Source organism: Coturnix japonica, chromosome 14 (genome assembly GCF_001577835.2).
Source record: "Coturnix japonica isolate 7356 chromosome 14, Coturnix japonica 2.1, whole genome shotgun sequence".
In the NCBI taxonomy this organism is placed as follows: domain Eukaryota; kingdom Metazoa; phylum Chordata; class Aves; order Galliformes; family Phasianidae; genus Coturnix; species Coturnix japonica.
The window spans coordinates 8,885,832-8,898,084 of NC_029529.1; the positions used below are offsets into that span (position 1 = coordinate 8,885,832).

The window sequence follows — 12,253 nt, forward strand, 5'->3', positions numbered from 1 at the left end:
TTCATGTTGTTTCTATCTCCTTAAATTGCAAAAATTAATTGACATAAAGCCAATCAATCCAATATTAAAATCATATACTGGCGTATAAATAGCAAAGTAGCAAAATCAAGTTAACTTTAATTAGCTGTGTGTATGATGTATGTTAAGTAAGGTTGGGAAGACTGTGTTGCATTCACAGATAATCATATTTCACGTGTAAAGATGAGTTCCAGAATAAAAGAAGTTTTATTGGTGCTCTCCTAATATTACAGGTGTAGTTGGTAGTCAGTATTTTTTTTCTCTCTTCTGACAACTAAATGTTGGACCAATGGTAACTAAAGTTGTAGATCTGTGATCTATTCTTTGCTTTTGGTGAGCATGGGTGCAGTAGGCAAGTTACAGTCATGAAAGAACCATTACTTATATCCAAGTTTATTCTAATTGCAATCAAAGATTTTTAACTTTCTAGTAATGCAGAAATTAATGTAGAATTTGAATTTGTTCTGATAGACTAATCTACAACTGATTTACAAGCCCTGTATGAGGTTGTACATATTTGTAACTAGGAAAGAGTGAGTAGGCAGAGTGTGCACAGTTCCTGCCTGGAATAAATGGACCAAGGTCTTCACAGAGAGCTCCATCTGTCTACTGACATCCACTTTCATTTGGCTGAGAAAAAGACAACTGTCAGATGAAATGGTATAGATGAAACTTCACTGGACAAAAGCTGGAAAGCCTAACACTAGGTCAGGTTTCTGACAGAGCTTTTTGTCAAAGTACTGAGATAATAAACCACCACTGAGATGTTACAAGGTGTTTTTCTGGGAAATTGTGTGCAAAGTTTGGTTCGTGACAGCTGAAGGATTGTTCCAGAGAGACCTTATGGTTGCATTCCTGTACCTGCAGGGGCCTACAGGAAGGATGAGGAGGGACTCTGGCAGAGAGTGTGATGATAGTAGGAGGAGTAATGGTTTAAAAGAAGGTAGATTTAGATTTAGATGATGATGTGTTGGGATAGAGATGTACTAAAATTTATAATATATCAGTATAAACTACTATGCATGATCTAATGGTGTACCATTTGGCAGTAGCTCTTTGGCCTAAGATGATGCCCACAGCCGATGTAGCATGCCCTTAATATGTCTGGTTGTTTTTTTCCTTGTTTCATTCTTGTCACTTAGGATATTTAGTCTTATTGTAACATCCCTACATTGGTACCGCTGAGTGAAAGTTGTTTCTATATTGTTTATGTATCAGTGAGCTTTAACTTGGTCAAAGGTAAGGCTTTTACTGTGCTGGATTCTTTGAATTACAGCAATTACTACGCACCATTTCTTAAATCCTGTATTCCCAAGTATGATTATTCCTTATTTATTTCTGCCTTTCTTCCTTCTAGTTTGTTTATAATCTCTGTGGGTATTTAATTTTCCTGTGAGTCTTTGTGCTTTCCTGTCAGTGTCAGGAGCAGCCATAAGGGAAGAACAGTACATTTGAATACCCCATGTGAGATTTTGCACTAATTTTTGAAAACTTCAAAGTCTTCAAATCGCCATCTTCAACTAAGGCTGTAAACCATTCCTTATTAATAAGATATGAAAATGCTCACATCATATTTTGTCATTTAAATTAAGAACGTTGTTGTGAAATGCAAACCTTGACCAGCACGAAGCAACACAAAGGTTTGCAGCAGAAGGTGCACAACAGATGCTGGTTCTGGAGAAAGGATTTTTCTGGTGTTCTTTGTTCTGCTGCTACTTGTTATTACTACTCTGACAAAGTTGATTTATGCTCCCTAGCTACTGATGTAAGACTTGCCTTGTATGTGGAAATGGGTGGCCAAATAAAAGCAACAGATAGTTTTTCTATAACGCAAGATGAGTTAGATTTTATATTTGCTCAGCATTATTTTCCTTGCAAAAATGTGACAGATCAAGAAGTATCTTTGCAATATGTGTGTGTTCAGCATAGAAAAAGAGTCACTGATTTTTGCTTTTTTCCTTTTTAAGGTTTATTTGGGTAATCCTGTGAGTGCATTTAGCATCTGTGTTTTCGCTTTTTTCCCTTACAATTTCCCTTACAAAAGGATGATGGCTGTGTATTGTATACAGTTCCCATCTGCTGGGAAGAGGGTGATAGGACCGAGTTATTTGTTTGTTTTCTCTGAGATGTGCTGGTGTGACAGACTTTCTTTTTGTGCCAACACCAGCATGCAAAAGAGGATGCACTGCTCTTTCCTTTCTCTACTCAGGATCTGGCCTTTCTCTGTTTCTTTCATTCCACAAAGGTGTGTGCTTAGGGTTATACCAACCATTATTACTTATTTAGAGACTGCTTTAGGGTACAGCAGGAGAGGGGAATCTGCAGTATACAGTAATGAGTAGTTTTGCAGCTTTTCTTTCTTTCTTAGCTGTATTTCTGTTGCTTTTCAGAAAACCACACCAAATAGTTCATTATTGGCCTCTTCAGCTGTGATCTTCAGAAAACAAATAAGCATGAACAAGGTGACCAGAGTGCATAGTTAATACATGGTATTTGCAAGGGGTACTTTAGACAGGAGTGAATGAGACAAGGACCCTGCAGTTCCTAATGCAGGTTGATGTTAAGTGAACTCTTCCATGCTTTCTGCTATTTTCTGTTTTTCCTTTTCTATTAAGCAAAATAGAAAATTCCAGACTACGTATAAAGAGGAAATAAAGAAAAATGTTGAAGTTTAAAAGATGTGCAGTAATTATATCCATTTTATAATGGAGCACTAGCTTTTGCATCTACAATAGTGAAATAAACTCTTCACCTTTATATGTGAAAGGACTGACTGTATGTATGTCTATTTATTGTAAGAGTCACATTCCTCTGGGCATGTTTAAGAGGCTTTATAAGTTGGGGCAGGATCTTTCCCCAAACCAATTCTATTGCTTTCTTTTCAAAAGGAGGTCATCTTCCATATTTCTCTGGGATCAAGGCTGTGTTAGCAATCTAATTAGGAATGACAGAAATTTATCACAAGCACCTGGGTATTTCATGGCTTTTCCACAAAGTTGGGTAAAGTTGATTTGGGTGCAGATTATGGTAGTTCCTGACCAGAGAACATCTGTTTTTTTTTAACATTTTCCTCAGCTTGAATTTTCTGGTTGAAAAACAATGCTGTGTTTATTACTTTTAACTCCATCTCAGTGCATTTTCACATTCCTCCTCTGTTTTTCAATCTAGCAACAGAAATACCATAATATCTGCTGAAATTAAGCTCATTTTGAGTTTAATTACGCTAGTGATGTTAATTAAATTCTTAGGAGGTCCTGGCAGAATGAGAACTCTTCTAGATATGTTTCTATGGTCTTTTCACTCTTAAGTTTTCTGTTTTCTTCCCTATAGCTCAGTTTGCTATAAACTGTAACTATATGTCATTAATTGAGTTTATTTGGAATATAAATAGAATTCTATTGTGATAACAGTAACAGTGATAACAAGAAACAGTGCAGGTATTAAGCCTTTATACTGTCACGATCACCTGCCCTTTTCTGTTGTTTTTCAGTTGTTTCCCCCTGCTTTGCTGTATGATTCCTATCAGTGAGATTTTATTCTGAATTCTTTGATGATAAACCATATGAGTCACAATTTGATAACATGAACATCTTCAGGGAAAAACTTGTAACCCCAGGTTGTGCTTCATTGGTGTGTAACGATGGTATCTTCAGTGTCAGTTTTACCTTCCTATGATTAATGGTCTAGCATAGCCTGCATTACAATGATTTCTTGGCTGTTTCATGAATATTTGTATAAGGGATATCAGTGTTATCAGGTAAGCTTACTAGTTTATAAAGGAACCCCTTGAGCCTCCAATCTAGATACTTGGGCTTGGTCAGAGGATGACATTTTTAGTTCATTTCATTCGTAGCTATGATGATCTCAAAGTAACATGCTCTGCAAAAAGTGTGCGGCAAGACACTGGAGGCAAATATTGGAGCTGTCCAGGTTGGTCAGCTATTTCACTGTAACATGCTTTATTCAAATACAGTTCTTGCCTCCTGCTGAAAATAGCAGCTGAACTTTTCATATTCTAGTTTTTGTGTCTTATATATGAACTTATTCTACTGCATTCATAGTAGCCTTCAGAGGTGAAGTCAGGACTTGCATGCTTTTGGTGTCTGAGTTGTTTTTCTTTGCTGTCATAGGTAAGTCACTGAAAGAGTTCTGAATATGGTCTTAACATTTGAATTTGCACAGAAATTCTTCAGTTTACAAGCAAATCTCTTTATAAATTCAGAAATGGAAATGCATTATGACCAGTTTTTCCCATCTAAGCATGTAAAACTTTTTCATGCATTCAAAAGGGACACTGATTGGATCTACCACTAGACTTATTTTTCTGTAAGTGACACAAATGCTGATCTTGCAAGACAGCAAAATATGGATTTGGTTTCATAAATTCTCTCAATTTCAGCAGGAACATATTAATGTTTCAGTTTTACTTAATCTGCAGCTTTTCTCTGTCATTTCAACTCTTCACCTTTTAAAAATTGATACCATCAATTGCACAAGGATGTTGAAAGAACTGAATAATATATGAGGTTACAAAACACTGTGTAAATAATTAATACCATTCAGATTCTTATTAGCAGTGCTACCATTAGTTCTGTGCAGGCTGGAAGGCTTCTAATGTAAATATAAAAATCTTAATGTATTTTGACTATGTGCTTTAATTGCATAAAGCTAAGCTCTTAACCTCTGTTGAAAATAAATAAGAAAAAAAAAGTGTTTCGATCATTCAGAACTGTAGCTGAATGGCAGAAAGAAGTGCAATGTATTCTTCAGTACCATTTCAATATCAAAATACCAAATAAAGATGAAAACTGTTCACTTTTGAGCCCAGCATCAGTGACAGAGCAGATCTGATGTTCATTCTACCTATTCATCAATCAGGACAGGCAAATCCAACACAAATATTACCCAAACAAAAGGAGTGACATAGAGGCTTTTTCTAATTACTATTCTTCATATCTGAACAGCAAGGCTCCTCAGGAATTTTCTGCCATTTGCTTTTCTTCCACTGTTCATTATGTTGAAATCTTCATCTTGTCATCTTTTGTTCTTTTTGCCTTCTGCAGAGATGGAACTGCCTAAAAAATGAGCACTTCCCCATTTTCAGCTCTTTAAAAACATCACTGATTATGTCCTCCTCAGAACAATAAAAGGGCAATTGCTCTAAGAAAAATACTGACAAATGCCATGATTCCTGTTTTAACAAAAAAACAGTCACTGTATTTTTAATAGGATCAGACAAGTGCATATCATGGTGGGCTGTTCATGTTCCTTTTGGTCTGTATAACGATGATGCACACAGGAGGTGCTTTCAGACTCCTTACCAGGACATGCAAAAGGGCATTGTCTTGCCTTGTTCCTGGACATGTAAGGGCAATTGAGCCCCAGTCACCCTGCTTTTCTTATTGCTGCAACCAGCAATAAGAATAGGCAAGCACATTTTCCACTGTTGTACTCAGTGTGTTTGTTGTTTGGCGGAAGGACTGCTCTGGCTGGAGCCTCCTGGCATACTTACGGCATAACCATCAATGATGCTGTCTAAGCTGACATAAACCTGCTGTGAATGAGATTATTTACCAGAAGTTGGCAATCAAACAGTTTTTTTGCAATATAACTGTCTCGTAGAGTTAAGTACATTTGTTTTCCTGTGTGTGGAATTGTTTTTCTCAAAGGCTACATTCATTGTGTTTTGATTGAATTACCTACTAGAACTGTAAGTAATGTAATTTCAGTGCCTGGTTCCTGCTGGTTTAGAATTCCTCATTCTCTTGGGATATTTTGAATTTCCTAATTTAAGTGTATAAAGATTTGGCATTTCTGCCTCCTATTTTAAAGTTCAGCAAAACATCTTGCATTAGAAGCAGGACAGAAAGGAAACTGCAAAGGGCATGTATTTGACTGCCTCTCTAAATGGGAAGAGATATAAATTATGTTTTTTGGGCACTTTTGCAATTCATTTTAAAGTCTTTAGAAGACCAAAGGGAAGAAAAAAAATCATACAGTCTTTTTTTAGCATCTAAGCCTGTCACTGTACTGTTAATTTCCACTGTTTTCCTTGCAAAACAAATATTTCACCAGCCTCATGATTATGTTGTAATTTGTTTAGCTTAAGTAACTGAGAATTATTAAAATGTATTGGTTTATAAATTATGTGAACTGGTAGCTCATTTATATAATCTGTCATTACCGCTCGGGTAAACTGCAATTAGATTTACAGATAGAAAGTAGTTAAAAGTGCTGGAGCTTTTTAAAAATACTTAAATCATTTTTTAATCATATGCCCACTGCTGGTGTTCTGGCAGAGGAAAAAATACAGGTTCATTAGGGCTGGGTAATTTATAATAGTAAATAAGATAATTTATAATAGTAAAAATAGTTTAAAAGTAAAGCTAGACATGCTCCCACAAGCCCTAAAGCCATATATTTACTCTAAAAGTTAAGGTTGCTTTGATTAGTTGCTAAACTTTTTGGACTATTTGGCAGTAATTAAAGCAAAATGTATTATTTCTAGCGAGAGCCATGTCATATGGAATTATGTTTCTCTTTACCAAAAGCCTGGCTCGACCCAGCTCAGAAACCCCGGGACTAGCTAGAACTCTTTCACAAAGCCTTCTCGAACTCCTAATACCTGAAGCAATTTGTAAAGCTTTTCTCTTTTGAAATAACATTACCTTAATTTCTCATTACCACAGTGTAGCTTCTTACTTCATGCAACTGCTAAAGGCTTCTGAAGTGACTTTGATAACAAAAAATAACCTAAGACAACTGTCTTTGGAATGTGATTTCCTGTATCCCAGTGCATTTAATATGGGAACTCACTTGTGGAAAAACAAGCAAACAGATGTGAGCATCCTGTGTATCTTGGGTTTTTCAGGTGGGGAAATGGGAGAACAACTCACTGAGCCTGAAGTACTCTGTCTGGCCAAGGTACAGCTCCTTTGCAGACAGTGACCCAGATGATAACCACCTGAGTATTGTCACCCTGGAGGAGGCTCCCTTTGTCATCGTTGAAGATGTGGATCCTTTGATGGAAAGCTGCCAAAAAAACACTGTGCCATGTCGTAAATTTGTCAAAATTAAGTAAGTAAATGATTCCATTTTTTTTTAAAGTGCAAAAGAATCACCCCCATTTTCTTTCTTTGCTTTCCCTTATTTCTTTTGCTTTCTATATTTTTTTATATTTTGCTTTTTTTTCCCTTTCTTTTCATTCCATGTTTCTCTTCCGCTTTCTCCCTTTCAAATGCTGTGTGCTTCCTTTTTAATAAGCTGGAAGGTTCTAGTTATAAACTTGTAAGTAACATTGAATTAATTACAAGATAATCAGTTTGTAGCAAATTTGAATTGAACTAGAGCTAGCCCTTCTCAGTCTCATGAAAGAAGAGAGTGTATCTAAAATTGGATTGATTTAATGAATCCTCTTTGGATTGTTTCCTGTTATGTTGAAATGTGCCCATTTGAATAACTTTAATTAGTTTACAGCTCAGAAATTCCTTTTATTAAAAATAGTGTCTTTATGCTTAAGTTTGTTACAGGAGAAACTGCTCCAGAATAAAATACTGCCATGATGTATTAACTAGAGAAAAGGTGGTGGTTGTGTTTCTCCCAGAAGAAATGTTTATTTCTCTCTTTTTCGACAGCAACTCAACTAATGAGGGAACTAATGTAAAGAAGTGCTGCAAAGGATTCTGCATTGATATCTTGAAGAAGTTGTCTAAAACTGTCAAGTTCACATATGACCTGTATTTGGTGACTAATGGGAAGCATGGCAAAAAAGTCAATAACGTGTGGAATGGAATGATTGGTGAAGTAAGTTCTGTTAGGTAAAAGAGCTCTTAAGTAAGAACTTAGAAATGTTTGTTTTTAATTCATCTGGAGAAACAAGGTATTCTCTACTGAGTGATGTTGGTGGTGTCTTCTCTTTGTGGATCAGGTGGTGTATCATCGTGCAGTGATGGCTGTGGGGTCTCTCACTATTAATGAAGAGCGCTCTGAAGTGGTTGACTTTTCAGTGCCATTTGTTGAGACTGGGATCAGCGTCATGGTGTCACGGAGCAACGGGACAGTGTCACCATCGGCTTTTCTAGGTATGATTCTCTAATCCCTCCAGATCATTTAATTGCATTTCTGTGGAGTGGGATAGGTTTCACTGTTTGTCAAGCTAAGCAGTGTATTGACACGTTTCATCAATTTTTGAATTATATGTTAAGAAGTTTGTATTGTGTTGACAGACTTTATTAATGTGCTTATTGGCACATGAATAAAGTGCTGTTGGTTTCAGATGTAGTAATGGGAAACCAAATGACAGTGATTTCCTTATCCTCAATCTTCAGTTGGGAAAATTACTTAGTGCTGCATTACACACTAACATATGGTTGTTTAGCCCATAGTAAATGGATGGGTTTTCTTTAACAGTCATGTTTACAAATGATTTAAAAACCTTTGTAGAAAAGTGTAGAAGAGAAGACTTTGTTATGACTAGAATGCATCTGACAGCTAAACTGGCAACAGATATGTCTGGCTTCCAAAAGCCATACTACTACTGGTGTACTGACAGACTTCCTCATATCTGTTATTTCTCATGTGTGTGTCCCCTTCATACAAGAATTTTATTGACATCAAAATATTTTCATATATTACTACTATTCATATATAATACTTCCTCTAGAGATTTTATTCAGATATATAAAACCCGAACAAAACAACAATAGTGATAACAACAAACCCCCAACAAAACACATGAAAATCCATGAGCAAAGTAAGAAAAAACCTAAATCCAAATTTCTATATGTTTAAGAGGGAGAGAACTTATAGTTGAGGCCACGTGTCTATTTTGGAAAAACTGGTGGAATAGGAAATCTATGAACCAGTTTGTTGTTATTTTGTTATTTTGTTTGTTTGTTTGTTTGTTTTAATGTATTGTGTGCATATTTAGTTTGTTTTTCAGTGTTTGAGGGTAAAACTTGAAGTTAGTGGAGTAATGCATCCTTTTCATCGCTCAGTGTTCTCCATTGCCAGTCTCCTGAAATGTACACTAACAAGCCGTATTCTGCTGGTTTTCTACTATCTCATTACTCTATTGAAAAAATCTTATGAAACCAGCTGCTTGCTGGGGGATGTTCTTTCTGTCCTTTGAGAATCAAATAAAAGTGCTGAATGTGTAATTCGGTCTGTAATATCACAGGAAGATCAGCTTTATTATTCAACTGATTTTGTACTTGCTCAAACTTACTATTTGTTATTATAAATAGCTTTTTATTTTGCTGTTGCTTCTTCTAATCCTCCGTCTCATTACCAATCTGCTTAAATTATTAAAGAGCATTCTGCCTAAACTGTTGTTTATAGCTTGCTGTTTCGAATCGACTTGCTTTGCTCTTTGCCTTAGTTAAATTTTGACAAATTACCACTGGTGATACTACAGTGTTGCTTTTGGTAAGAGTCTTATTAGTCTTGCTTTCTTCTTTGAGAATTATGTCAATATTGTATGACAGTTTTATGTGAATTCCAGTTAATTTCACTTATTATATGAATTCATAGAATATTTCTTAGTAAGGGTATTTGGGTCTACCTATTGGCTTCTGAAAGGATTGCTGTCTTCCTTTTAAGCATTCTGTTATTTTGCTACCTCACTATTCTCTTCCAAACAAATTTCTGTAATAATTGAAAGAATTTCATCATCTGTCTTTATAATAAATGAAATACATTTCTTGAAATGGGAAAGAGAACAGTATGGTTTAACAATTCCCTGTTTTATCTAATTACTTCACTTCCAAAGAATTTTCAAATGTTAAATTCAAAGAATGAAGGAGTTTGCATGGAAGAACACCTTGAGCTTCCAAAAAAACCCAAAGCATGGGTGCAAATTCATTTGTTGGCACATCCAGTGCTTCTTGGTTCTATTCCAGTCTGAAGTACTACACTAGAATTTCTTTCTCACGCTTTAGAGCCCATTCACACCTCCAGTATTTGCTAAAAATAGCTTATTATATACTCCCACAAATAAATTGACCTAATAAACAGATATTACTTTGCCATACAAAATCTTTATTGCCTGTGTCCTTAAACCATAATGAGTAAAACAGGATCTTCTTAAATGACAGAGAATTTTTGATCAGGCAGAGGTGTTACTGATAATATTTAAGAATGTTTTATCACACGCTATTAACAGTCCCTTCAGAAAGTTGGTGCCTATTCTGTATTTGAAACTACTTTTAGTTTTCCGTTGTAAACTTAATTGTGTGGATTTTTTTTCCCCTCATTTTCTGACATTCAGTTTTCCGTAGAAAGCTTTTGATTTCAGAAATTTGGTCCCAGATGAGAGTGAGACTTGCAAAAGGATGTGTTTGCTATCAGTAGAAACAGCATCTTCATTAGAGGTAGATGAAAGTGAACAGAAGAAAAAAAGATATTTGAAACATAAGATTTGCTTTGGATGGAAACATTTGGCTTTTTTCCCTAATGCTTTCTGTTGGATAGCAAATGAGAGAGGTGTACTTCTCTGAAACACCAAACGTCTTATGCATATGCTTAATTGCTTTTGCTCTGCAGAAACACAGTCATAATGATGGGACCGTTCTGTTGATAAAAGCATACACCATAGCATAAACAGAGATGAGTTGTAAGCTGAATAAGCAGCAAGTCAAGCCAAGAATTTGCCATTCAGTGTCAGCTAAAGCTTTGCTGAAGACGAGAAGTACGCAGCTTTTGTATTTGAGTTGCAACTTAAATTTGTGATTTTGAATACGTGAAGATTGCATATAGTAATAGCAGTTCCTGATATATTGCTGCTTTGTTATCCGCTAGCATTTTGGTTGAAACAGCTAATTTAAAGAAAGCCAGTGGGCTTGCCTAGCCCTAAGACATTGGAATTCTTGCGATATGACTGGTTTAATGAACTGTTCCTATTTCTCCTGCCTCTTTTGCTGCAGAGCCTTTCAGTGCTTCTGTCTGGGTGATGATGTTTGTGATGCTTCTCATTGTGTCTGCCATGGCTGTCTTTATATTTGAGTACTTCAGTCCTGTAGGATACAACAGGAACTTAGCACAAGGGAGAGGTAAGCTTTGCATTTTATGCAACCCTAGAGCCATCAGAAAAGTATTCATGTATTTACCATCCCTTGCCCTCTATCTTTTAAAATAAACTTATAATAGGAATAAAGCGGTAAAAGCAGTTGTGAAGCTTTTCATTTAAAATGTGATTTCTTGGGGGTTGTATTCTAATTCATTGCAATAAAGACATGGAACAGTGTTATTAAAAGCAGTTGTATTCAAGCAGTGTTTGGTTAGTATACTGTATCAGTTGAACTGTCAGCTTAAAAGGATGTTGGAATAAACTCTACAGTCTCCTCACTTATGAATGCAGAGATAGTTCAGAGATAAAGATCTAAAATGATGTAATTTGTTGCACGGGCTGGAAAAGTAGCTGTTAGCTTGTATATAGTTTTATATAGTCCCTATAAAAAAAGTATAGTTCTCTTGTGGTGAACTCAGCCTTGAAATGAGCCCAGTGGCAAGAGAGCATAATTTCTTACTGTGTAGCATCCTTGGCTATAGAAAGTTAATTTTCAAAATACACTGGCAAAACAAATTAGATACAGAACATGACTTTCTTGATGAAAGCTGCAGTTGTATAATATTAACACTGGCCTGAGAATGAGGATTTCATGTGCTGTGGTGGCCTCCTCCTCCCCTTTCTTCACTTTCAGTTCAGAATGTGGACTGTTTCTAATTTCTAAATCGTTGTCGCTTCAATTTATAACAAGCAGTCTCCCAGCTTGGTGAGCATAGTCCTGGAGACAGTGACCAGCTGATGGTTTCTTCCAGTTTGTGATTGGTTTTCTCCTTGAACAAGGAGTTTACTGTAATATTCACATGATGTTATCATTTCAGTAAGATGGTACGTTTGTAACCTATGTCCAAAATAAACACTGTGTTAGGGAAGGAGAAATTAAAGGTTTGTAGAGACATTAGGGATCCTGCAGGCTGGGTTGTTCTTTGCCACCTTGTGTGCCAGAATTGATCATATAGTGGCTACAAATTCATAGTGTAGTGCTGCACCATTCTAACAGCACCTAGAGGCTTGCCACAAATCCAGTTGCCATTTGTTTGAAACATGAAAAGCTTAAAATCAATGGGAGTCTTTAAGTATATTACTCCCTTTCCTACCTGCTTTCATCAGGCAGAAGCTCAATGGCACTACACTTTTCAGTAACATAAAAAGAACTTTAGACTGCTTTCTTGG

General features: G+C 36.0%; 1 protein-coding gene across 1 annotated transcript in view; it reads left to right on the forward strand.

Annotated features, from left to right (window-relative positions):
- The window catches only part of GRIN2A (glutamate ionotropic receptor NMDA type subunit 2A), a 133,050-nt gene that overhangs the window by 81,734 nt on the left and 39,063 nt on the right, over positions 1–12,253 (forward strand). Inside the window, exons 6-9 of the mRNA XM_015877139.2 lie at positions 6,890–7,095; positions 7,653–7,821; positions 7,946–8,099; positions 10,941–11,066. Coding sequence (XP_015732625.1) covers positions 6,890–7,095; positions 7,653–7,821; positions 7,946–8,099; positions 10,941–11,066 — 655 coding nt within the window. The remainder of the gene's footprint in view (positions 1–6,889; positions 7,096–7,652; positions 7,822–7,945; positions 8,100–10,940; positions 11,067–12,253) is intronic.